The 25,389-nt window shown below is 42.7% G+C and overlaps 1 protein-coding gene across 17 annotated transcripts; it reads right to left on the bottom strand.

Moving 5' to 3' along the window:
• Positions 1-515: 515 nt before the first annotated feature.
• FBXO47 (F-box protein 47) lies at positions 516-24,945 on the bottom strand. Of its 17 annotated transcripts, none has more exons than XM_083469993.1 (13): positions 24,666-24,944; positions 22,947-23,015; positions 22,720-22,830; positions 19,590-19,797; positions 17,245-17,415; positions 14,301-14,377; positions 14,107-14,184; positions 12,693-12,801; positions 12,032-12,208; positions 9,260-9,406; positions 8,069-8,211; positions 4,940-5,099; positions 516-2,007 (listed from the first exon to the last, which is right to left on the bottom strand). In XM_083469993.1, the coding sequence occupies exons 3-13, from the start codon at positions 22,777-22,779 to the stop codon at positions 1,898-1,900; spliced, it is 1,440 nt and encodes a 479-aa protein (XP_083326119.1). In that variant the 5' UTR covers positions 22,780-22,830; positions 22,947-23,015; positions 24,666-24,944; the 3' UTR covers positions 516-1,897. The 17 variants fall into 17 exon arrangements, with proteins under 17 accessions (XP_083326119.1, XP_083326124.1, XP_083326118.1 ...); XM_083469998.1 differs by having other exon boundaries at positions 22,947-23,011; XM_083469992.1 differs by lacking the exon at positions 24,666-24,944 and adding an exon at positions 24,569-24,617.
• Positions 24,946-25,389: the final 444 nt, after the last annotated feature.

Here is a 25,389-nt window from a genome sequence, read left to right as displayed (position 1 = left end):
AGCCCCTGGGCCTTAGTTTGCCTACCCATGGGCTAGAGGGTCATTTGGTATGATCCAGCAAACTCTTATATTTTTAGTTCTAAGTTAACAAGCAAGCATGCTTTTGTCAAAAACGGACCTTCAAGAAACAAATAAATTACATCAAATAAATGTCAGTTGAGCTACTAAATGCTTTTAAAAGTATAAGTGTGTGTCTAGTTCTGGGCACCACAATTTAAGAAGGATAATGACAAGCTGGAAAGTGTGCCGATGAGGGCAACAAATACAATAAAGGGGTCTGGAAACAAAGCCTTATGAGGAATGGTTGAGGGAGTTGGGTATGTTTAGCATGGATAAGAGAAGACCGAGAGAAGACATGTTAGCCATCTCCAAGCATCTAAAGAGCTGCCACATGGAAGATTTTCTATAACTTAAAATCTCTTGCAAAACCTTTATATTCTGTGAAAATCTAAATTCCAATTGACTTTTTATCTTCTTTGAGTAGAAATAATGCACATAAAAACAAACCACCTTCAGTACATACTCATCATTTCTTGTTCTTTAATGTAATGTCCAATAAATAGAAACATAATTTAGATAAGAAATATACATATATATTCATACATTTTTTAAAAAATGTTCTTATAGTTGGGCATTCAATATATTCTTTCAATTTCACTGAGAGTTTAAAAAAACTGACAGTAGTTTAAAGTCATAAGTATATTCTGGAATTCTATTTTGGAGTTTTCTTTAACTGAAAAAGGCATTTTTTCCAGTTACAATAGAGAAGCAGCAAAAGTTTTTTAGAAAACCAGCAGAGTGAACACTGCTGCTCATATCACCTTCTTGTCTCATCACACGACATAAGCATAAAGGTGTAACGACGCTTAACCCAACATGGAAGCTTAACTTTTTAAAAATTTGTCCTAGTCCCACACCAAATTCAGAACAAATCCATAACAACTTCAGAGTGCATTTTACCATGTCCTTTTTGGGAGTCATTCATTCTGTAGAGATGTACATAAACACAAAAACAGCATGGCTTATTTCTGAATGAATAAATCAACCAAGATAGCTTTAAAATAACTCCATTTGCATTACTGATTTTACTACAGATAGTGGATGGGAGCAAAGGAGTATCAATGATCAACGTCTGCTTTGTTCCTTCAGTATGCAAAAAGTTAATCAGCCCAATCCATTAAATGCAGTCCACATTTAGGTACCATAGTACAAAGTGCACAAAAAATGTCTTTCACTGGGGCCAACATAATGCACTTTGCAATGTGCTAACTTTCTACATGCCGTGCCATGTGGAGATCCTTCTGCTACTCCTCCGATTCTGGGAAAATGTCTATTTTAAACCTTCTTTCCGGTGAAATCACATACAGTTAACAACTTTAAATTATCCACAGCAGAGCTCTCTGTTTTAAAGGTTAATAGCATAATGGGGACTGGATATAAAACTGATTGGGCCTCTTTAATTATGCTTCCTTCATTTTAATGAAATCCCAAAGGGAAACCAGAACTAAAAGTTACTTCTCTCGGTCTCAGAGTGACTTAAAAATGAAAGAAGCAGCAGTTGCACTACCTTAAGTATTTAATGTGACTGTTTTGTGCTCCTCTACCCAGTTTTTCCAAAGCATAGCTGGCTTCTCCTTTCTGCAAACCGATATCCATCTCCTGCTAATGCAACTGGTTTTCCAACACAGCTAGTATAAATATGTATAATCAATATATATAGTTTGCATATAAATATATAAATATTAAACAACACACTTCAGAAGCTGCAAAAAAAGTTTTTTACAGCTATAATGCAGTTGCCCATGACCACTAGGGTGTGAATCTCGAAGGCTGGTTAAGATACTGGGAAAGAGGAAACACTCCTCATGGTGGTATCTTCTCCAAAATGCTGAGAATTTTACATGCTGTTGCTCATGGCCAGATAAAGGATTTCCTTATGAAAATTTGCCTGTGCATTTACCAGATGAAACAGATTAAGAAAGCTGCTGTCTTCCTCATCGTGCTCCCCTAAGTGAAATAAACGAGAGGTAAAAAAAAAAAAAAGACATACTTTTATGGAAACAGATTTTGCAGAATCTGCTTAAAATGTGCAAGTCTGTGGACTATTCTTAGTGGCTACCCTAACTGTGCTATATTAGTGATTTGTGACAGCATTGATTGCATTGTTGTAAACGTTTAATGGCAAGCGGCAAGCCAATAGCTCACGCTGCTGCATATTCATAGTGATTGGGTAGCAGATATTGAGTTTTAATTTATTTTTTACTTCTGCAGTGTGAAGCCATTTAGAGAATTACACATTTATAAGGAGACTCAACTCTGGGTGTTCACAGAGCTTAATTTGAGCTAGGACTAGAAACTGGGTTGTTCTTTTTTTTTTTTAACGCAGGTTGAAAACTGCAGGAGTCCAACTTCAATATTTTGAATAAAAACCCAGTGATGATCAAGGATGAATTTGTTTTTCAAAAAGACAAGGAAGTAGAACAGAAGAGAATACAATCACAAATCCCAAGCACAAAAACAAATATATGTCCTGTTAGCTGCCCTGAGGGCCAGACAACAAAATGTATGAAACACATTGCTGTGGTTCTGCCCCCCACCCCCAGTAAAGTAATAACTATGAGCTCAGGATTGGGAACACTGAAGGTGCAGAGAGGGTTTTAGATTTTCACAATGCAGCCCTGATAAAAACCACTCCCTGGAGATTGTTCGCTATTTGCCCTTGCTATTGTCACTCCATGACAGCCCTGCGCACAAGTCAAATAGCAGCCTCCATGGGGTTTTTTCTCCTAGACTGTGGTGTGTGTAAGAGAGAGGGGTGGGAGGGAGAATTAACCCTTGCTCACAGGTTCCTAATCCTGAGCCTCCTCGTCATGGCTGCTATTTAATTCCCCACTCCCTGAAAATCAGGTATGCTAAATGCATTATACATTTAATGTTTTGTCTGATTTAGCCTGTAACACTGAAGGGCAGGATACAAATGAGGCTCTTAATCACAGGTTTGTGGGTTCGAGCCCCATGTTGGGCAAAATATTCCTGCATTGCAGGGGGTTGGACTAGATGACCCTCAGGGTCCCTTCCAAATCCACAATTCTATGATCTATTATTAATTCCTAAATAATATATTGTCATAGGTGAAAGACAGTTTAGGTCTCTAGAACAGTGTTTCCCAACCGGTGTTCCGCGGCACACTAGTGTGCCGTGAGAGGTTGGCTGGTGTGCCGTGGGAGGGAGGCGGGCGAGTCGGGCGGTGAGAGGCGGCGGCGGCGAGGATCCGCGTCGAGCCGGGGACGGCTCCGCGGTGGTGGTGCCGAGGTTTCTCTCTCCATTCTCCCCTCACACACACACACAGGAAGATCAGCTGACAGGACCCAGCCAATGGGGCGGCGGCGGGGCAGCGCGTGCAAAAGGGAGGAGCGCGAGACAGCGGACGAGGAGGAGGCCGGCATGTCCGGGCAGCAGCAGCAACAACAGCAGCAGCAACTCCCGGCGACGGCTCCTCAAGCCCCGGGCAACCTTACTCCCTCACCGGCCTCGGCCGCCCTCCTGCTCCACCCGCCGCCGCCTCCCCCGCCGTCGCCGGCCACCTCGGCCCCGCCGCCGCCCCCTCCTCCGCCCGCTATCGCCGCCACCACCACAACAGCCGCCGCCGCCTCAGCTGCCGCCATCCCTCAGTCCCTCGCTTTGCTGCGCTGCCTCCTCCCCCCCCACCCCCAAAGCTTGGAGGTTCCCCGGCAAGGGGGAGGGGAAAAAATTGAAAACTTTCACTTTCGTGCGTCCCTCCCGGCGTGACGCTGCGCGCTGACATCACGGGGCTGTAATGGTGGTGTGCCGCGAGATTTTTTTCTTCAAACAAGTGTGCCTTTGCCCAAAAAAGGTTGGGAAACACTGCTCTAGAACAAAGATAGGGAACCTCTAGCTTTCCAGGTGTTGCTGGTCTACAACTCCCATCAGTCCAGCCAACATGGCCAATGGTCAGGGAATATAGGAGCTGCAATCCAGCAATATCTGGAGGGCCAGAGAGTCCCTATTCTCATTCTAAACTATTGCAAATACTACTTCCTATTTTATTTATTTATTTGTTTCTTTGTTAAGAGATTTCTGTACCACCATTCACCAGAAATGGGCACAGTGTGGTTTACAAAAATAAGATAATATGAATTGTTGTTGGCACCCGTCTTTCTCGAGAGACAATGGAGTGCACCTACACGGGTGAAGTCAAACCTCTGCGTTAGGCTCCCTAGCGGCCTCCCTAGGGTGCAAGCCTGAGCAGTGTGTGTGTGTTGCCCAGACAACAAGACCCCCCCTTCTTGGCTTCACTAATGTGGTCCAAAGGAAAGCAGAGCAAGATGTTTGGCACCAGCTTGGCTGCAGGAGTTGCCAGAAGGAGGTGTACAAAAACATTACAATTATTATCATTAATTGCATTATTAAGAACATAAAAATGACTTTAAATGATATTTTGGAGTATGTGAAAGAGGAACCCTAAACTCAGGAGGATGTTTGAATCACAGAGTTAGAGAGTTGAGGAAGACTTTGAAGGGCACCTCACACACACACACAAAAAACCACCTGGAAATTTGCTGCTACAGCATCCCTTACAGGGGGCCATCCAACCTCTGCTTAAAACCATATGTCCTGATTACTGGTTTTTCCTATAAAACAATTATAGCTCAACAACCTTCAGGGTGTCCTGGTTTTTACTTTTGGCAACTCTAAAAACCTCTTATGTCTTCGCTTCAGAGCTCAGCCAAGCAGCCTTGAGACAATGCATTCAATGAAACTATTTCCTGTACCTAGGCTATCTAATTTGTGTGAAAGGCTATCCAGGCATTTGTGAATTTACATGGAGCAGAGGCAACCAGTGAAACTAGCCGACAGAGACAAGCAGCAATTAAAGAAATGAGCAGGTGACGGTTCTGCTACCTGTAGGATTTCTTACCGGATATCACAGACTGCAGTGCGTCCATGATAATGTGTGCAAAAGAATTCTCCACGCCTTGCAGGAAGTTGTTCCTTTCGCCCGGAGTACTGAAAACCTTGCAGACTTTCTGCATCATTTTAACAGCCCAATCCATGCAGTAGAGGTCCTTCTCACATACCTGGAATAAGAACAGAAAATATTAATGACCATTCCATTGATGGGACGGACAGCAGTTGTTGATCTTTGCTTCCTCCCTTTTCACTTCAAAACATCAGTGATGGGGAATCTATGGCCTGCAGATTGGCCCATCAGCCTGGTTTGCAAAACCATGTCCACCTTTCCTGTGCTTGACGTCATATATGAACATCAGGCACAGGAAAGTTCAAGCCATGGCTAAAAGGAAGACGTGTGCTCTAAGTGTACTGCCAATTCTTCCTTTGCAGGCAAAGGTCAGCACTTTCTGTAATTTTAGTAATATTATACCCAGCATACAGTGCTTTCAAATGTTCAAAGTGATTTACATAATCTTTACAACAACCCTGGGAGGTAGACTGGTATGATTATCTTCATGTCGTAGAATAAAGGGCCACTGAGTGAGGTCATGACAGAAGTGAGACCTGAACCAAGAGCTTTCTGATTCATAGCCCAGTTTTTTAGCCACTGTACCATGCTAGCTCTAAGCAGGGATTGGTTTGCTCATTCTTGCATGAAAAGCTCATTCTTGCATGAAAAGCTCTTCTCCTGTGCAACAATTGAAGGTACAGGAGCCTGTCATCAGTGGCGTAGCGTGGGGGGTGCCAGCTGCACCGGGCGCAACACTTGGGGGGGCGCGAGTCCAGAGGGAAGGGACAAGCAATCGAGGCTTGGTTGGGGTGGGGGGTTGTCGTCTCCGCCACTGCTTCTGTTTTCCGCTGCGCTGAGGCGAGCTGGGCGCAGCCAGGCATGCAAGCGCAGCGTCTGGCCAAGCGCTGCAGCCTGGGGAGCCGGCGCCTTAGTGCCTCGCCGTCGGCCGCGCAGCCGTTGCCCAAGCTCGACAACTCGTGGAGGGCGCCTCTCTCTCTCTCTCTCTGCCTGGAGGGGAGGGGCTTTACCTGCTCTTTGTTCCGTTTGAGCAAACACAGCAACGAAACAGAGCAGGGTGGGCAGTAAGACCCTGAGGCAGAATGCAGGAAAGCAGCCACTTCCTCTTTTCAGGTTTCCCTTCTCCGGTACCTACCCACCCACGTTTATTGCAAGGGAAATCTAGCTGACTGCAGGGAAGGGGTTGGGTGCATGTAATGTGTGACAAAGGCATCAGGTGTACGTCTTGGGTGGAAAGGGTATAAGGGTGGGGAGGTAGAGTGCATTTAAAAAAACCAAAACATTGTGGATTTAAACAAGGAAAATGTAGCATAATCTACTGTTTGTAAGGGCCCTTTGGGATTGGTTTTACCCATCTCAGACAGTTAGCTCATAGTGTAAATAAAGATGGCTGTTGTTTACATTTTTTTAATAAAAGCATCAACAACGATCCTTTTGCACGGTCTGTTGTGCTGTGTTGCAGAACTTTTTGCAGTTGCAGGATTAGGGATTGTGTTCTGTGCTACAGTGGTGTAGCGTGGGGGGTGCAGGCTGGGCCGGCCACACCGGGCGCAACATCTGGGGGGCCGCGCTCCACGGGTTTGGGGGCGCAAAATCCACGGGTTAGGGGGCGCAAATTACTTGCCTTGCCCCGGGTGCTGACAACCCACGCTACGCCACTGCCTGTCATCCCCACACCCCGCTGCATTTGCTTGCCTGACAGAAAAAAGCAGGAAGATGCACTTGTTATCTGTACTAATTTGCCAGACATCACAGAGTAGCTCTGACACATATTGTAATGCAGGCAAAATGTGTTAGATGCAGGGCATTTTGACACATTTTTCGTGTGTGTGTGTTGGTTGTGTGTGTGTGTCTGGCGTGCAGATTCCAACTAGCCTAAATGGGAACCAGGCTATTAAAGAGAGTAAAATGTAGCTGCAAAACCCAAATGAATTATTTCTCCAAAGAGTGTTGTACAAAACAAATGCTTTCCCTACTTCAGAGCAAAATCGTGCAGTGGGCAATACACAAAGCGACATACTTGGATGCTGCCATAGAAACACCCTAAGGCAGGATAATTAGTCTTGCAGTATTCACAGAGATAATATTAAACTGTCTCCTTCAAAACTCTGCTGCAATTTTGTTAATTTTGGCAAGTAGCCTGAACACTGTAATAGAAAAGCCGGTGCAAAAGGGCCAAATTAAGATGACATTAAACGTCTCTAGTTTCTTCTTCTTCTAAATAACAGCCAACAGAGAAAGAGAAGAGAGTAATTAGGATCAATACTGTAGGTCATAAGGAAGAAGTTATCCCACCTGCTGTGGTCTTGATAGAAATATCTCTCTCACACCCACACCCACACACCCTGAGCTATTAGGCCTGGGAGGCAGCTTCCTTTGATACCATTTCCTTCCCATGCCAAACAACAGTTTCAAGGAGGAGGTGTTTAATCAAGACTGTGGTGGAGTGCAAAGTGTTGGCTCCTCCTCCCCAAATGCTATTGTGTCAATCATTTCTCCCCATCCCTGGCCATTCATAGCGGCCAGCTCCTAGGGTCCAAGGTCCCTTCGCTCCCCCCTAAAAGATCTGAGGGGGCCGCCCCCTCTGAAGTTGATGGCCATTGCCATTTAAATTCTGTGTGTGTGTTATGTCATGTGATTGATTGTGTGGGGTAGGGCTTACCTGCCGCCCCCCCAATATTTTATTCAAGTTGGCACCCCTGGCACCCATTATTTTAAAGAAAATGTAGCCATTAAATGCAATGGTGCATTTAACACCATGATTAACAACTGCAGCTCAGTGGTAGAGCATATGTTTTGCATGCAGAAGTTTCCCCCACTCCAGATTCAATCTTTGGTATCTTCAGGAAGGGCTGGGTAAAAAAACCAAAAACCAAAAAAGACTGGAACTCTGGAGAACTTCTGCCAGCCACTGTCAACAATACCGGGGTATACCAATGTTCTGACTTGGTATAAGGCAGCTTGCTGTCATGTTTCTATGAACAATGAGTTTGGCTCTTTGATATGCCTTAATTTTTGAAAAAGGTACTACAAGAGAAGGAAAGTTGCCTGTTCATTGCTACTCACCAAAGCCAGGAAAACCACCAGCCTCGCCAGTTCGACAGCTCGACCGTTCACAGCTTTACTAGCCATAAAAGTGAAGCAGATATTGTTTCCACACAAGATAAGGAGCCGGGCACTGTTTTCCAGAAGCCAGTCACGGGGAACCACTGTTATAAAAATAAGATTATTTTTTTAAGATATTCAAAGTATTTTAAAAATACGTCTTCAACTTTTTTTTTTAACTGCCTTTGTTAGTTGTATTTCCTCAAGATACAATACAGCACCAATAAAGCACATCTAACCAACAAATCAGATAATAAAAATATGATCTACAAAACCAACCAGCTTCTCAGCCAAGCAATAAAATGCCAAAATCCCCAAAAAACCTGGAACAACCTACTGCAGAGAGTAAATAGAATCCAGCACCTCTCTGTCTCCTTTTACAGTCGTACCTCGTGTTGAAGTTGCTTCAGGTTGAGCGCTTTCGGGTTGCGCTCTGCGCTGACCCAGAAGTAATGGAATGCATTACTTCTGGGTTTCGCCGCTCGCGCATACGGTCAAAATGACGTCACGCGCATGCCCGGAACCAGTGAATCGCAACCTGCGCAGACTCAGATTGCATTCGCTTCAGGATGTGAACGGGGCTCCGGAACGGATCCCGTTCGTATCCAGAGGTACCACTGTACTATTAAATAAGGCAGACTTCCTCAACCTGGAGTTCTCTAGATGCTTTCCTACATCTTCCAGCCAGCATCTCCTGCTTTATCTGTGTCCAGATCCTCATCTCCCCCTGTGAATGGAGAAAACACATGGTGGCTCCATTGCATCTAGTTTGGCCCTCAGAGCCAATCTGCGTAGTCAGCGAGTCATTCTGAATTGTGAGTAGCATGTATCTTGGCTAAGTGTGTGCACATTGCAAGATGGCTGTGTTATTGCTTCACCTTGTGCCGACATTTTAAATTTCCCAGTTTGTGGCCACAGCTTATTGAACCACTGCCAAGTAATTGGGGGGCATGCCAAACTATAGGTCTGGGCACATACTGCAATGTCATGTTCAGTGAAATTATCCTGCCATCCAAGCAAAACACTCAGTCTAGACAGAGTCAGTTCACAATTCATCACCAGCCCTGAGTCATGTGAACTGGCTCTGAATGTGGCTATGTCATAATATTCCGGATTCTTAGGAGAATGAGTAGAAGAAAGGCAGTACTGTACCTGAAAGTTCATCCAACAAACTGATGACATCATCTGCCGTCCACTCTTTTGCTTCTGTGTCATACAGTAGTTTAATGGCATCTGCCAACCCTTTCAAACTGGTTTCATCTGCTGGACCGTCAGTTGTTTTCTGCCAAACCACATGCCCTGAATTACATTAAGGACAACAGTAACTCAGTAGAGGTGACTGCACAGCACCCTACACACAGACACACAAACATCGACATTGTGGGGTTAGGACTGTGGCAAAATTACCACAACTCTTTTAAAAGTTAAGTAGTATTATAACTAATATTTTAATTCCCCCCAAATGGATTGGAAATATAGAAGATAAATGTTGAATTAGGGTGAGGTATGTGGGTTACGTGGGTGGTGCTGTGGTCTAAACCATTGAGCTTGCCGATCGGAAGGTCAGTGGTTTGAATCCCCGCAACGGGGTGAGCTCCCGTTGCTCAGTCCCAGCTCTTGCCAACCTAGCAGTTCGAAAGCACGTCAAAGTGCAAGTAGATAAATAGGAACCACTCCGGTGGGAAGGTAACAGATGTTTCCATGCACTGTCTGGTTCACCAGAAGCGGCTTAGTCATGCTGGCCACATGACCCGGAAAAACTGTCTGCAGACAAACGCCGGCTCCCTCAGCCAGTAAAGCGAGATGAGCGCCGCAACCCCAGAGTTGTTCACGACTGGACTTAATTGCCAGGGGTCCTTTACCTTTACCTATGTGAGTTACTAAAATGAAAGTGACTGGAAAAGGTTTTTCTTCAAAGTCAGTGTTAATGTATTATAGTGCTCCAGTCTTATTTTGTTCAAGCAGCATTTTGCTAATATTTTAATATTAAAAGATATGTAGCCAGATATGCTCCATATTGCTAATCAGAAGATTGATGGAAAAATTAATGAGGATATGAAATGCCTACCAGGAAGGATATATCGAGTGCTGAGTTGCAATAGAGTCACCTGACTGTCTACATAAGAACTCTGCCTCCTTAAAAGATGGAAGTGTAGCATTAAGGGCATTTAAACCTGTGTAGGAGATCATGTTACTCATCTGAACTTCTCAAAAAGAGTCAGACTTTCTTCAGAAGAAAAGGCAAAAGCACTGGGAAAACATGAGAGGGCTACAAGCGGATGAGGATGCCATGTAACCCCCCCCCCATAAAATGTGAGTGAATGAGTCACACTAAGTGCCTACCAATGCTTTGGTGTCAGGTACAATTGACAGCACTTGCTTTTTCACGCGAGGTGACTTTGTTAAGTTTCCTGCAAAACTGACATGAGGGAGCAGTAGTCTATGGGCATGGAGAAGCACTGCTGTAAACGAGACATTGTATTTTGGAAAAAAGTAACATAGCTGTGTAAGAACACACAGATGGAAAATAATATGGTGGAGGGGTGAAATGACAGGAAAACGAATCTTTCCTCACACTAAACTGTGAAAATCTGTCAAGCACTTTCTTTACTAGCTGAGGCAGGCCAAGTCTGGGGGCAATGTGTAAGATGGTGCCTTCCTTGCAAATGCCAAGGTTCATCAATCAAATTGTGCCTTTCTCTTCTCCTAAGGAGAGGGCATGAAACAATTACAATACCTGTCTACTGCAGCATAAAAGGTTAGAAGCTGGTTCCACACCTAACAAGGACAGTCTCTTCAACAAGAATGATGTAAATCAGAATACTTTCATGATGCTTTCCCTAATACAGTGGTACCTCGGGTTACATACGCTTCAGGTTACATACGCTTCAGGTTACAGACTCCGCTAACCCAGAAATAGTACCTCGGGTTAAGTACTTTGATTCAGGATGGGAACAGAAATTGTGCTCTGGCAGCAGCAGGAGGCCCCATTAGGTAAAGTGGTGCTTCAGGTTAAGAATGGTTTTAGGTTAAGAACGGACCTCCAGAACGAATTAAGTACGTAACCAGAGGTACCACTGTACAGTGAGGACTTCTTGCAATTGCTATAAAATTTTAGGGTGCACACACACACACACACACATGCGCGCGCGCGCACACACACACACACACACACAGCTGACACACAATCCACAGAAAACGAATCCTTCTCCCTCCAAAATTTAGGAAATATTCCCTGAAAAAAATTACACATTATTTTAGCACACAGAACAATCTTGGTTCTCCTAATGACTCTAAATATTTCCTCCGCAGAAGAGAAACCTTTCCCAATAATTCTTTCTCTTCTAAATACTTCAAATCTTGCCTTAAGCGCATATTTTGTATATGAATAGGGTGGTCCTGTGACCTGGGTTCAAGAACTAAAGTATTTACCATCTCAAAAGAATGGCCAGACTGCCCAGGTAATGCAATCACTAAAACATTATCAGGTATCCTGGCAGACAGGAGAGAAGCCACACACTCAAATTTCTGTGGTAGACCTGCCTCTTTCTGTGATGTATGCATGATGCTTTTTGGGTGGTCTTTGGCTAAGGAGTTGGACAATGTCTAATGTCTTAAAAGGGGCTTGCACATCTTTGTTCTGGGTCTCTCACCTCCTTGCAAGGGGTGGGGGAGGGACTTTGTTGCAACAGAAAAATAAAGATCTACTGTGCTTTCCTTGAATCCTGCCTCCATCCGTTATTCTCTGACCCATCATGGACTTAGGGGAATCAAAGTCCCTTGGGGAGTTGAACAGCAAAGGCCAACCCCAATTCTTTCTGCAACAAAACATTTGGAATTGCATAGGCAGAATTTACAGGTAGCCTACCCATATATTTCTACCTATATTATAGATTCTGTGCCTTATTACTTAAAACAGCTTACCATCCAAGTTAGAGGCAGGCCCAAACAGTATATATAGTAGCCGGGCTTGATTTACCATAGGCCATGGCTTTAAAATACGTGTCAGCCAAAATGCCGAATCACTCCGATGAATCCAATGGGTCAAAAGAACACTGCGGCAAAAGATCCTTATCCTCAGCTCCAGCTTTCGGGCACTTCCTAAGACATTAAATCAACATGTAGGAATCAGCCTTGGTACAGAATAGCCCGGTTTTACATTGCTGCAAATAATAGCAGAAAGTGAATTCTGCAGACTCAGGCTACAAGAACATTACTGGCTTAAAACACAGCTAGGTCACAAAATCATAGAATTGTAGAGTAGAAAGGGATCGCAAGGGTCATCCAGTCCACCCCCCTGCAATGCAGCCTCAGTTTCGATTGAAGCTGGCTTGGGGAAAATGCAGGAAAAGGCAGCATTTTGTAAGAAGCAACAGGGCTAATGCAGATAAATATGGTTTGTGGCTAATGTTGTGTATACACCGCTTCCTAAAACAGTGGGGGGGGGGGGGAGCACACTGGATGCAAAATAAATGGGAGTGTGTATACAGTCTCAGAGTCAAGGATCTTGCCCTTCCCTCGATGCCTTCTGAATTCAGAACAAAAGGGTTGTAGGACACCATTCTCCCTCACACAGTGTATTTACCAGGTTTGCTGCCGACAACTGTCTGCACTCTCCGGGGTAAATTACTCAACTCACAGAGGAAGTTATAAACCCGATGACATTCTAATTCATCCCAACCTGCTGTTAAAGTCTGAAAACGTTACAGAGAAAAACAAAAACAAAAGTAGACACATAAAGATCACCAAATCACTTTGATAGGTCCAACATCTCTTAGCTGTGTATATATTTTTTGTGTACAGTATTCAAATATTACTCAGTACTGAGCTCTAGTTGCCTGACTCTAATGTCCTTGGGAGGGAGGCAATGAAATTAATGCAAGCAGCCAGGGGAAAGTAGCAGAAGTAGAGGGCTGACAGGGGAGACAGATACTAATCCTCCAAAGATGAAGAGCTGCTTCAAATACCTGGGAGGCAGTGAAAGAGTTATAGCTCTGCCTTTACCAACAACAGGAAGAGAATGAAACCTCAAACAGTAAAAGTATTATGCCATAGAGTGACCTCTTTGCTGCAGAGAGAATATCATACCTTCAAAAGGGAGTTGAGGATCCTACAAGTAATTTGAGAGCTAGGAACAAGGCAAAGGTAAAGGAACCCCTGACCATTAGGTCCAGTCGTGGCCGACTCTGGGGTTGCGGCGCTCATCTTGCTTTATTGGCTGAGGGAGCCAGCATACAGCTTCCGGGTCATGTGGCCAGCATGACTAAGCCGCTTCTGGTGAACCAGAGCAGCGCACGGAAACACCGTATACCTTCCCGCCGGAGAGGTACCTATTTATCTACTTGCACTTTGACGTGCTTTCGAACTGCTAAGTTGGCAGGAGCAGGGACCGAGCAACGGGACCTCACCCCGTCGCAGGGATTCGAACCGCCGACCTTCTGATTGGCAGGTCCTAGGCTCTGTGGTTTAACCCACAGCGCCACCCACGTCCCACGGGAACAAGGTAGGGGGTCCATATATCTACACAGTAGTACAGGTGGGAAAATTAAGATTCCCAGGACAGATGGAGGCATATTTTTTGTCCATTCCAGAACCTCAGTCATAAATTCAGGTCAGAAGGATTCCCTCAGAAGGATTTTGTAGCGACACTCATTTAAAGCAAATTTTAAAGTTTGCACCAATATTTCCAAAATTACTTCTTGAAAAACAAAGTATCAGGTATTTTCCCCATGGGAGCATCCTCAGTGTTCTCTAACAATCCAGTTCTCCTTCTTTCTGTTACACAGTGATTCGGAGAAATGAATGGAATAACACTGACTTCTGATTATGATTTCTATGACACATCAGTGCAATTAGCATTTTGGAAAATAACAGACAACCTCTCTGCTAACTCATATTTTTATCTGTGAAAACAGGTGAAAACCAAGTCCCCAAAACTTTGTTTTGTTTCAAAGCAACCACGGAACCCAGATGCTTTTCTCCCTTAAAGTATCCTTTACCTGTAAAAATACTCCATAACACTGTAGTCCGAAACAATGAAATGGATCTGAGCAGCCACTAAATTTAAAACAGGATATCTATAAAGATAAAAGAGGGGTGGAACCTTCAATTTACTAGGCATTTTAGGTAGCATAAGGCAATTTGCATGTGCACATGTACAAAGGTGGGTTTTTTAAAAAGCTGTTATGCTTACTTCCGAAAGTATCTTGTGTATGTACTTCAATCTCTCCTTTGTAGGTAGCAATAAAGTACACCTTTTTAACAACAGGCCTGCAAAGAAAGGAAAAAAGCACACAGGAATGTTTTTAAATATAATATTCTGAATTGTACCGTATTGCCAAACCCGGCACGCCTGTGCTGTTAGGAGCCAGAAGCCCGTTTATTTAATAAACTAAATAATAGGCTACACACTGTTAATACACAGCTAGTTAGGATAGTCAGATGACAATAACTATCCTTCTTCTGTTTCCAGTAAATCATTTCCTGAACTACCCTTCCCACTCTAAGCTTCCTTGCTTTTCTGCTGTCACTATACTTCCTTCTTTCTTTCTGATCCTCCTACTTACTCAAATTTTTCTAATCCTACTACTCACTGAGAACTGTGTCTTTCTTTCAGGATTGAAGTTTTTGAGCTTTTTTTAGTATTTAAGTTTTTGAGCTTTTTTGGGATTGAACTGCCATAGGGTGGGCCAGATTAGGCCCACAAAAAGGACTTTGGACATGCCTGACTTAGGCCCTCTAAACAGGACAGCACTGACTGCTCCATACAGCCCTCTGGCACACAAATGTTTATTATTAGCATTGCTAGTTGTAAATTGATTTAGTTTCATTTACTTAAAATGACTGTTTGGACTTAAAGCCGCATCAGATGGATAAAATGAAAGTGCTCCAGATTAATTGGTTTATAGATCAGTCTATAAAGCTGAAATCCTTTGAGGCCTCTGCCAACTTTGGCTCCTTGTGTTGAGACTTGCACATCAAAGCACCTCAGAAATGGTTGTTGTTTTTAAAAGGTCATGTAAATAGCCTTGCAAGAAAGGTTGTGTCAACTGTAAAGTGACAGTTACTAAAAATATTTATATTAAAAAGAAATACAATAGAATCTGAAAGTACACTGGGGGGAGCTCAGCTAGCCTTGTCCATCATGGAAAGAAGAGCTTTTGACTTTCTTCCAAGCCATGTTAGAGGATATATTATTCTGAATTATTATGGCATAGCACACAAGGAAGCAACAACAGAGTTGTTTTTTGATGTAGAATTTGGAACAGCTTGTTTGTAGTAGGGGAAAATGTTTCTCAGCCAGTGGAAACTTATGGTTTAAATTTTTATTTTAAAAAACTAGGTCAACAGTGTATTGTTCAGGAAAACTGGTAGCGAATTCTGAGTGGGAATGCTGGAAATATATTTGGGGGACAGGCAAAGAAGGCTGAGGGATGAAACTGTAACAGAGCTTTTTTGCTCATTCAGCTGCTGAAACAGAGAACTAGTGCCACGTAAGGGCTAAGGACTTGGAACATAGTCCTTTGTCCTGTGTTCATATCCCTGCTTAGCTATAAAACTCGCTTGGTGACCATTTTGCTATTCCAGAAGGAGCAACACATTTTGATCATTTTGTAGTGCTGTTTCCCCTGGCCGCCAGCCACGCTGCCTGGGGCTGATGGGAGTTGGAGTCCAACAACATCTGGACGGCCCAGATAACTGTAACTTTTTGTGTACAGTTCTGGTTGCCTTATCTGAAAAAGGGTATTGTAGAGCTGCAAAGGTTTCAGAAAACAGCAACGAAAACAACACTTAGGGATTTTTAGTTAGTTTTTTTTTTTAAGGCAAGTAAGAGAGGACATGATAAAGGTGTATAACATTATGCATATTATGGAGAAATTAGCTAGAAACTCTTCTCTCTCTAACATAGGACTGGAACCCAGGGCCATTCAGTGAAGTTGAATGTTGGAAGATTCCGGGCAGACAAAAGAAAGTACACCACACATTGTAAAGTATGGAAATTGCTCCCACAAGTTATAGTGGTGGTCACCAATTTGGAGGGCTTTGAGAGACGATTAGCAAATTCATGGTGTATGAGGCTATGTTCTACCTCCACTGGGACTCACAAACAAGGGAGAGCGCCATTATATTCATGCCCTGCTTATGGGCTTCCCACATAGGCATCTGGTCAGTCACAGTGAGAACAGATTGCAGAACTAGACGGGCCTTGGGCTTGATCCAGCAAGGCTCTCCTTGTGCTCCTTTTGTAAAGCCATCTTTCAAAAGTGGGAAACCTGGGTTGCTGTGACCATCAAAGACTTGCTGAACTACATGGGCATTATTCAATTCCTAACTTTGTACATGGAACTGATTTCCCCTTTTGCAGGATGCAGCAAGTGTATGTTACAACTAATGATGTAGAGGCCATCTTGGCTCTGGTCCTAGAACACCTGCTCCTAGCCTTGCAGGCCTTTTCCCAACTAGACTCGGAGAGTGGGGGCCTGACTGACTCCAGCTACAAAAGCTGAGGCTGCGGAAAAGATTCTTGGACTGAGGTGTTGTTGCATGGGTGCTGTTGCAGATGGGCAGGGGGAGGTTGTTGCTTTTACTGATTTTTTTTTTTTGTATCTTTATTTTAGATCTCATAATTAATGTGGAAATTGTTCGATTTGATGTTTTATTTATTGTTTGTGACTACTTTTGTTATGTTGTCATTATCTGTTTTTTCATGTTGTAAGCCACCTTGAGCTTGGCTTGAAGTATGGAAAGGTGGCATACAAATAAAAGTATGTATGCATGCATGTATTGTATGTAGTAGAAAGTATTAAAAAGAACTACTGTTCTCCTTTTTTTGGTCTTTCATTGTAAACCAAATAAATTTCCAGCAAAAGTCTTTGAGACTTGAGACTTATGCTCATCTGTTGAGAAACGAACCCTTGTTCACTATATGACTGAAACTGGATCTGGATTAATTGCCATAGAGAAATTACCCTCCTATCCTGCTCAATAATATTTCCGTGTTATTTTAAAAGGATCCAATTTGTATCTATGTTCTTATTCTCCAGTTAACCAGGATCTTGAATCCTGGCTTCTTTTTATTTGATTGAAATCTATTTTTGTGTCCCTGGAATAAAAAAAATAATTGTGGTTGTTGTCACCTAAGGATTTGTAGTGTTCTAGCATGGAGTATCCTTTCCTACAGCCAGATAGCTCAGGATTATGAAAGTCCTGCCGCAAAAGCCTTCGGTTTCCTGTAGGAGTTGAGATGTAATTAATAAGGCGGCTGCTGATAGTCTTTGATACCATGCTTAGCATGCTGATATCCTTCACTGAATAAAAGGAGGAAAAGAAAAAGAAAAACACACACAACCATGAGTCCTTATTCTCTAGAAAAACATTGTTGCTTATCAAGTCAATAATTCACTTTATCTTAGACAAAGGGTGGCCTGAGGATTCATTGTGGCCCCCAATGACTTAGTATCAGACCTTCAGAGCTCAGCTAATTTTTCCCGTCACAAGACACAGGCAAATAGCTCTTTTGCCCTTTCCTCTCACCCATGTGAGGTTCAACAGAAACATTTCCCCAGAATCCTTATTATGAACTTCAGGATGCTGACTGTTCCAAGACCATTGTTGCTCTTACAAATTAGTTGACAAGCTGGGCTCACAAGGTGCTTTGCTCCCCTTGTTGCTGCACTGCTGGGAAAGAAGCAGTAGGCCGGCCCTGAGGAGCAAGCCAAGGAAAAATTTTTGCTTGTTTCCTGGCAGTGCAGCAGGAGCAGGGGATGAGTGAAGCACCTGCAACTAGCATGCCACTCGCTCACATTAAAACACAGTTTATTTTATCTATGTTTTAATGTGATATGTGAACCAGGCCAATGACAAGACACAGTTTAATCATGTGACTAAGTACGGTAAGTCCTTCTGTTTCCATTGTTCAGGCTGTGAGTGCTACTGCTTATATATAGTCAAAATGGCACAAGAATAAAAGGGACACAGGGAACCCACAGTTGTGCAGAAATATAACACATCTGGGGTGGAGGCAGGACTCTAAATGGAGGAGGGGAGGGCCAAAACACCCCAGTGAGAACTGAGCGTGCTCAGTGGCCACATAATGCTGGGATGACAGTTGAAGAGAAAGAAGAAATATAATCAAGTGGAACAGAATGGCTAGAACCCTGAACAAGAGCAATCTCCACTGCAACATTTTGTTGCAGGCTCCAGTTGTCTTCTAATTCCAGTTTCTTAGTCTGAAAGTTGATGTCTCATAAACAGGAACTTAGCATTTCCGTAATGTTGCTGATTATGTTTCGGCAGCTTTATTACAATGCCTTCCATCCCATTGTCCTCTCTGCCCCTTAATTGTTGGAGCCTTTCTCCCTTTAATTAGTTAAATCTGATTCTTGTGCATATTCATCCATCCACCAAACAGGTATTTTTTTTGGGGGGGGGGCAAGTAATTGTTTCTGACCTTGCACAACCCTGAGTACTTTTCAACTCCGTAGAAGCCCTTCTGCACACTGCATAAGATACCGGTATATATGTACAGCAGGCAGGGGTAGGGACATTTTTCATCCCAAGGGCCACATTCTTTTGTGGGCAAGCTTCTGGGGGCCATATACCAGGGGTGGCCAGAGCAATGGGCACACCTCTTACCTTTGTACAGTAGGTTACATTTCGGCCATACAAAAGTCGGAGGTTTCTATACCCACATATACCACACACCTCCCCATTCTCTTTCCAGGCAAGCAAGAGGCATTGCCACAGCTAAAGGCACATTCCAGCCAGGCAAAAGGAGTGAAAGAGGGTGTGGGAAAGAGTTCCTAGGGCTGAACCAATAAACCTGAAGGACCATATTTGGTCCCAAGGCTTGAGGTTCCCCTGATGTATAGACCAGGAGTCTACGGTATAAACTAGGAGTTAACATTTTTTAAAAAACAATGTAGGCACTCTATACTGAGAGGTAAAAACACATACAGTGGTACATTGGTTTACAAACTTAATCCGTTCTGGAAGTCCGTTCTTAAACCAAAGCGTTCTTAAACCAAGGCGTGCTTTCCCATAGCAGCGGGGGACTCAATTTACAAATGGAACACATGCAACAGGAAGCGGAACACGTTCTGCTTCCAAGGCAAAGTTCACAAACCAAAACACCTACTTCTGGGTTTGCCGCGTTCTTAATCCAAGTTGTTCATAAACTAAGCTGTTCTTAAACCAAGGTACCACTGTATAAGTCCCAAAAACTTGAACAGCAGCATAGGGGCAATGAGTCCCGAACTAAAACAAGCCAAAGAAGTATACCACAGGACCACTGGTACAAAATACTCTGCATCTCAATAAACAATAACAGATCGCCACTGTCAGTTATAAATGAGCAGCCTCGCCTGATAAACCAGACATAGTGGCTTGCCACATAGGAACTGGCAGCTAATGTGGTATGCTGCATTTGGCAAGTGGGGTAGAGCTTTTGTAGCAGATACATCACAAAGCCTCAAATTCTCACCTGGCAGATATTCTAAAACCATCTGAAAGATTTCTAAGGGGAGTGCTTTGAAATCCCCAAGGGTTGACAGAGATGGAGAATCCGCATCCAGGGTGCTGCTAAACTTGCTGGAACGACGGTAGCTTCGTCGATATTTCTGGTTTGGAATCAAGGTATAGCTGGTTCTTGCAGGATATGTCATCCTTCTTCCTCGGTTCATTAATCTAGCCTGAAAAGCGGGAGGGAAATCCACAGTATAGAGATAAGGAAAATGAAATCCACAGGAAAAATGAAAGGAACAATGAGCTCAAGGACTATAAAATGGCATGATTGGTATATATTACACAAACAGGGTAAATGTTGAATTTTATAAGTATAATATACAACACATCAATCATCCTTCCAAATCTATGAGTCGTTTATGAGTCTACTGTTGCCATACATAAATGTGACGTCTCTGAAGTACTAGCAGTTCTTTGTTTTATAGCCAGAAGCTTTTCAGTGAATTTACATTTATTTCCTCTAATCCAGAGAATCAGAAGAGCAGCAAATAGCAATAAGCTCACTTCTGCACTCACAGGGCCATTCCATGTCAAGTGATCCAAAGACTTTTACATTACTATTTTATTTTGCTTTCAGTTTCAGTTTCCTAAAAGTAGTATAAGAGAAGGTCCCAGATCTCAGTTTTTTATTTTTTATCTCATCCCATTACGAGGGTTTGAAATTTTAAAAAATTGACAATTTTGGCCTTGCTGGACTACACAAAAACCTTAAAAGCTCAGCCCAGAATTGAGATATTTCAAAACTAAAAATACAAATCTCTTCAGAACTTCATGGGCTTTAATATGATATGGCACGTGATGGACTTACTTTAAATTTTAAAGTTACATAATTTAAAATTTTAAAAAAGTGATTTAAAAAGTGATATGATTAAACATTTTCATGAGCTTCCTGCAAAATTTTATCTTTGGGATCTCAGTGGAATCACATTAAAATACATCTATTTTTTACATACATGTTGGCCTTATTGGGTTCTAATTAGGATAAATGTCTCTTCCTGGAGTAAAATCTAACAGAATAAACAAGATTTCAAACCTATGACCAATATGGGTTTACTATCACTATACTCTAGGCCTCTAGAAAACCTGCTTAGTCAAGACAGGAGCCTAGAAAAATGTTTTGCACAACAAATCAATCATCATAATAAATGATGCTGTTTGTGCATATATCTGATTTATTCATAGAAAAGAAACCATAAACATTCAATATTTCTGACTTCTTTTCTGTCTCTAAATGACTTGTAAATTCTCACAGCTTGAGAACCCATATTTGTTCCAGTAACAGTGCACAGATAATTTTTGAGCCCTTGCACTTTTTGTTTTCTTCTTCTTTTGCAAAATATACCTCAACAGAAGTACAATATTTGACGGCAGCGTCATTTTTTTTGGCAGATCTTTTTCTCTAGGTATTTTCTTTTTTCTTTTTTACAAACAGGGTATTTTGGATTCAGATGATCCAATTTCCCTCCAAATAAAGGCTAAAACCTCCAAAGGTAGTCGGGTAGTGGCATCTCAGTAAGAATACCCAAACTTGGCAAAAGCCGCAGCCTACAATGGGAAAAAATGTTTAGCAAATATCATATTCCAGAAGCAACGCGGGTGGCTGTAGTCTAAACCACTGAGTCTCTTGTGCTTGCCAATCGGAAGGTCTGTGATTCGAATCCCCGTGATGGGGTGAGCTCCTGTTGCTTTGTCCCAGCTTCTGCCATCCTAGCAGTTCGAAAGCATACCAGTGCAAGTAGATAAATAGGTACCACTACGGCAGGAAGGTAACAGGCATTTCTGTGTGCTCTGGCACTAATCACGCTTCTCCGTGTGCCAGTAGCGGTTTAGTCATGCTGACCACCTCGGCCTGAAGCAAGATGAGCGCTGCAACCCCATAGTCGCCTTTGACTGGACTTAGCCATCCAGGGGTCCTTTACCTTTACATATTCGAGAAAGGCACTCAGTTTGCATGATTAATTTACTGTGTTAAAGCAGAAATCCCATCTATGAAAGTTTACTCCAATTGAACTTAGTGTGAATTAACATGTGCCATTCTAAAAACACTTAATAAGAAATATTGACCTGAGTAAACTTGCATGGAATTCGGCAGGTAGGCTGTATAAAGGAACTTCAAAATAAGGAATACAAAAGTTAACTTCTTAACTCACAGCCTTGGGAATAACTGGAGAAATTCCAAAGTTCATCTTTGGATTAGAAGATACATACCACCACCTAGCTCCAACAACACCATATTTGCCCAAGTAATAAAATGTTGTTGTTTTTTAAAGATTGCTATGCTGCTTCCTAGTTAAACACTCTCAAAGAAGGTTACAACCAATTAAATATAGCATACAAAATATAAATGCAGCCTAAAACAACCTATCTTTAAAACACAAACAAAGCAACTAGAAAAGAACAAAAAATACTCCTTGATTTTGGAGTGAACACTCCTTTAAAGAGCTCTTTCCCCTGGCCCAGCTTCCTGGATGAGAGGTGAGGTGTGCAGGACAGCTTAACTGACCAGGGATTTCAAAGGTATGGTGTCACTACCAAGAAGACCCTGTCCTGTTCACTACTAACCATACCTCATTAGGAATGGCATACTCAACAGAGTCTCCGCTAATGACTTTGATGACAGAGGAAGGTAGAAAATTAGGAGAGAAAGTGCCCCTTCATATTACCCTGACCAAAACTGTTTAAGGCTTTAAAAGTCAACAACAGTACTTTGAATTGTGCCAAGAAATATACTGGCAGCAGACATACGAAGATTGGTCTCTGAGGCCATTCCTCGACAGTAACCTGGGTGCTACATTTTAGATCGGTTAAAGTTTCTGGACAGTCTTCAAAGGCAGACCCACATAAAATGCATTACGGAAATAAAATTTTGACGTTATTATATAATTTAGAAGGTATGTTAGATGGTGACACAAGCATTATAATATGGGAAAGAGAACAGTTGATGCACCAAACTTAACAAGAAAAAGGCACTCTGGACAGAAACTGTCAAGCTATAACGCTGGATCCATGAACATTGAAGTGCTGTAAGAACAGGTTGCCCACTCACACTCAAATTGACAGGTTCACCTATCGTTAACTGGTTCACCTACCGTCAACAGCTCAGTCTTAGCTGGATAGAACTTCTTTTTATTGGCCTTTATCCAGCTCATTATTAACTCCAGACAACTTGTTCAGGGATTCCAGCACCACCTTGCGAAGAACTGAGGAAGAAATAACAGATTATCATCAGCCTATTGCTGGCAATGAACTCCAAATCCTCAAATTGCATTTCTCAACACCTTCATGTACATGTTGAATAAGGTGGAAAATACGAAACCTTGCAGCAACACAAGGGTCATCTCCCATAGGGCTGAGCAACTGTCTCCAGTCACCTTGTGGAATCTACCTGGCAGATAAGAGTAGAATCATGGTCAAATTTAGACAAGTAATTCAGAAAGATATAATAGAGTATACTGAAAACTGCCGATACAGTGGTCCAGAACAATAAACATGGAGACAATAAACTATTCTAGACTAGATGTGAGAAGCAAGGCATAATATTTCATTTTTGTAAATGTTTAAGATCTGTCACTCTGTTGATTTTTTAAAAAATTGCCGCCTTCCTGTTCTCAACACATTCTAGTTTTAAGTCTGTATTTCTGTATCCAACAGTAGAGCCCTTGGCCCACATTAAATACTACCAGAACCTGTGGCAATTCTTTGTTTTGACACAACCCCGCAATAATGTTTGCCCTCTCTGAAGTGAGGCACACACACACACCTCAGCCCTCTGTGGCATCCCATGAAGCCCTTGCTATACAACCTGTCAGATCGTGAAGACAGATTTACGACACCTGAAAATAAACGTACATACCAATGTTCAGTGAGTCTCAGTTTAATGCTGTGTTGTGCACAGAGCAGCAATTTGAACCGGCATCTCTCATATTCAGATCCCACCCTCTTGGCCCTCACAGGTGGATAAAATGAGATGAGGATATGCCAAATTCAGTTACAATAAGATACAAAGAGAGATAAACCTGCTTTAGCTATTTTAACCCTATTTTAGCTGCGTCTCACCCAGTGTGGCTAAAGATAAAAACCTTCAGTTTTGTGTGAGGCAAAGCATATAGACATGCCACAGTAGCGGGGGAGGGGACACCTAGGCCTACTGCCTCAATTTAAAATTGCAGCAATCTATTTTGGGCTATTTTTAAAAAAAGAATTAGTATTTCACTTTGCAGAGTATTAATGACGGTATTACGGGAGTTTAGGTTTTCTCCGCATATGTCGTTTATCTGAGGGGGAAAATCGAAGGGTGCTCTGTTAAAATACGGCATCTGCCTGCCTGTCAGAATTGTCAGAGTAATAAAATGCTTGTATTCAGAATTAATGAAGTGTTATGAGGAATAACAGCAGCTGTGTTGCTTCCACAGAGCAATAAACAGAGTGAGCGAGAGGCTGCTTTTTATAATTCATGCATATCTGAGCTTCTTTTTCTTGATTTTGAACATTCCACCTCATGGATTTTTTTTATTTTTAAAAAAATGTTTATAAGTGCACCACTAGCGAATTTGAAATACCCTAATTTCCCCTAATACATAGATAGATTGTCATGGGATGAAATATCCTTCCATCCGCCAAAGCATCCATTTTCCAGGCATATTTGAATCGTACTCATTTAAGTATGATTTAGCATCGGTAATGTTTTACTTCTTGTCATTCTGAGAATGCTCTGTACATAACTTTTTGTTTGCTTGTTTCCCACCCCCCCTCCCACGGTGTCCCTACATACAAAAAAGGTGGTTCTGTCAAAAGATAACACAGCTGTGTGCGCCTGCGTTTATAAAAGCATGGCAGGCCCTCATTTACCACAGGAATGTCCTTTCTCTCAGTAGCAGAGCCGAATTAGTTAAGCCCCTTTATAACATCTTTCAAACTTCCCGCTTTCCCGCCACATACGGGGAATCAGAGATCTCCCGCCTTCCTGTCTGATCACGCCCCTAACCAGGAATGCTTTGTTTTACAGCGTTTTATGTGATGTTATTTAAACACACACCTTCCCCTTCGGCTTGGGACTCGTTCCCCGCCCTCCCTCCTCCCAAGCCGTGCGTGAATTTGGCGCGCTCATTTGTATGCATGCCGCCGGGGGAACAGCTGTGTCGCTTCCCTACAGGAATAATTCACGAGGAGCGGGTTCGACTCTTTGCAAAAGGGCGCCAAAAGCGACGCCGGCCTCCTCCTTCCCTTGAGATATGTGAAGGAGTGACAGGAGTTTAAAGTCCGGCCTTAGCGACACTTTCCCGTGTCAGGTTCTCTCAGCCTCGCCTCTCTCACATATTTGAGGCGAGAAGGGATGATCCTGACACATAAAGGCGTGGGAGAAAGGACTCCTCCAGACCAGAGGGCAGCGTTTCCTGACAGGGGTCGAGATTCCCGCTTTTCCTTCGTTTTCTATTAAAAAACATACATATAGTGCATATATTGCATGCATGCATGCGGATACACACACATAAATATTGCATATATAGTGTTTTTTTCTGGGGGTTCACGGGTACACATACCCCTAAACATTTTGTGAATCTTTGTACTTTTGCCATTTACTGTATTTTCCCCCAATTTGAACTATAAAATGGTGGTTTTCTTGAGTCAAAATGAGAGTACCCCTACACACACACACACACACACACACATTGTGCATATATATATATATATATGTGTGTGTGTGTGTGTGTGTTATATGTGTGTGTATACACACACAAAATATATGCGCGCACACAGAC

Source organism: Podarcis liolepis (assembly GCF_965112155.1).
Source record: "Podarcis liolepis genome assembly, chromosome: 13".
Classification (NCBI taxonomy): Eukaryota; Metazoa; Chordata; class Lepidosauria; order Squamata; family Lacertidae; genus Podarcis; species Podarcis liolepis.
Note: the sequence above shows the minus strand (reverse complement) of the source record. Positions and strands in the feature narration are given on the sequence as shown.

Coding starts and splice junctions, on each gene's coding strand:
- FBXO47 (XM_083469988.1), bottom strand. CDS start 22,779: ATGAGCTGGATAAAGGCCAATAAAAAGAAGTTCTATCCAGCTAAGACT. Junction 14,378..17,244: donor AGAACACTACAAATCCTTAG/GTGACAACAACC, acceptor CTTTCTTTGCAG/GCCTGTTGTTAAAAAGGTGT. Junction 2,008..4,939: donor ACTGCAGTCTGTGATATCCG/GTAAGAAATCCT, acceptor TATTTCACTTAG/GGGAGCACGATGAGGAAGAC.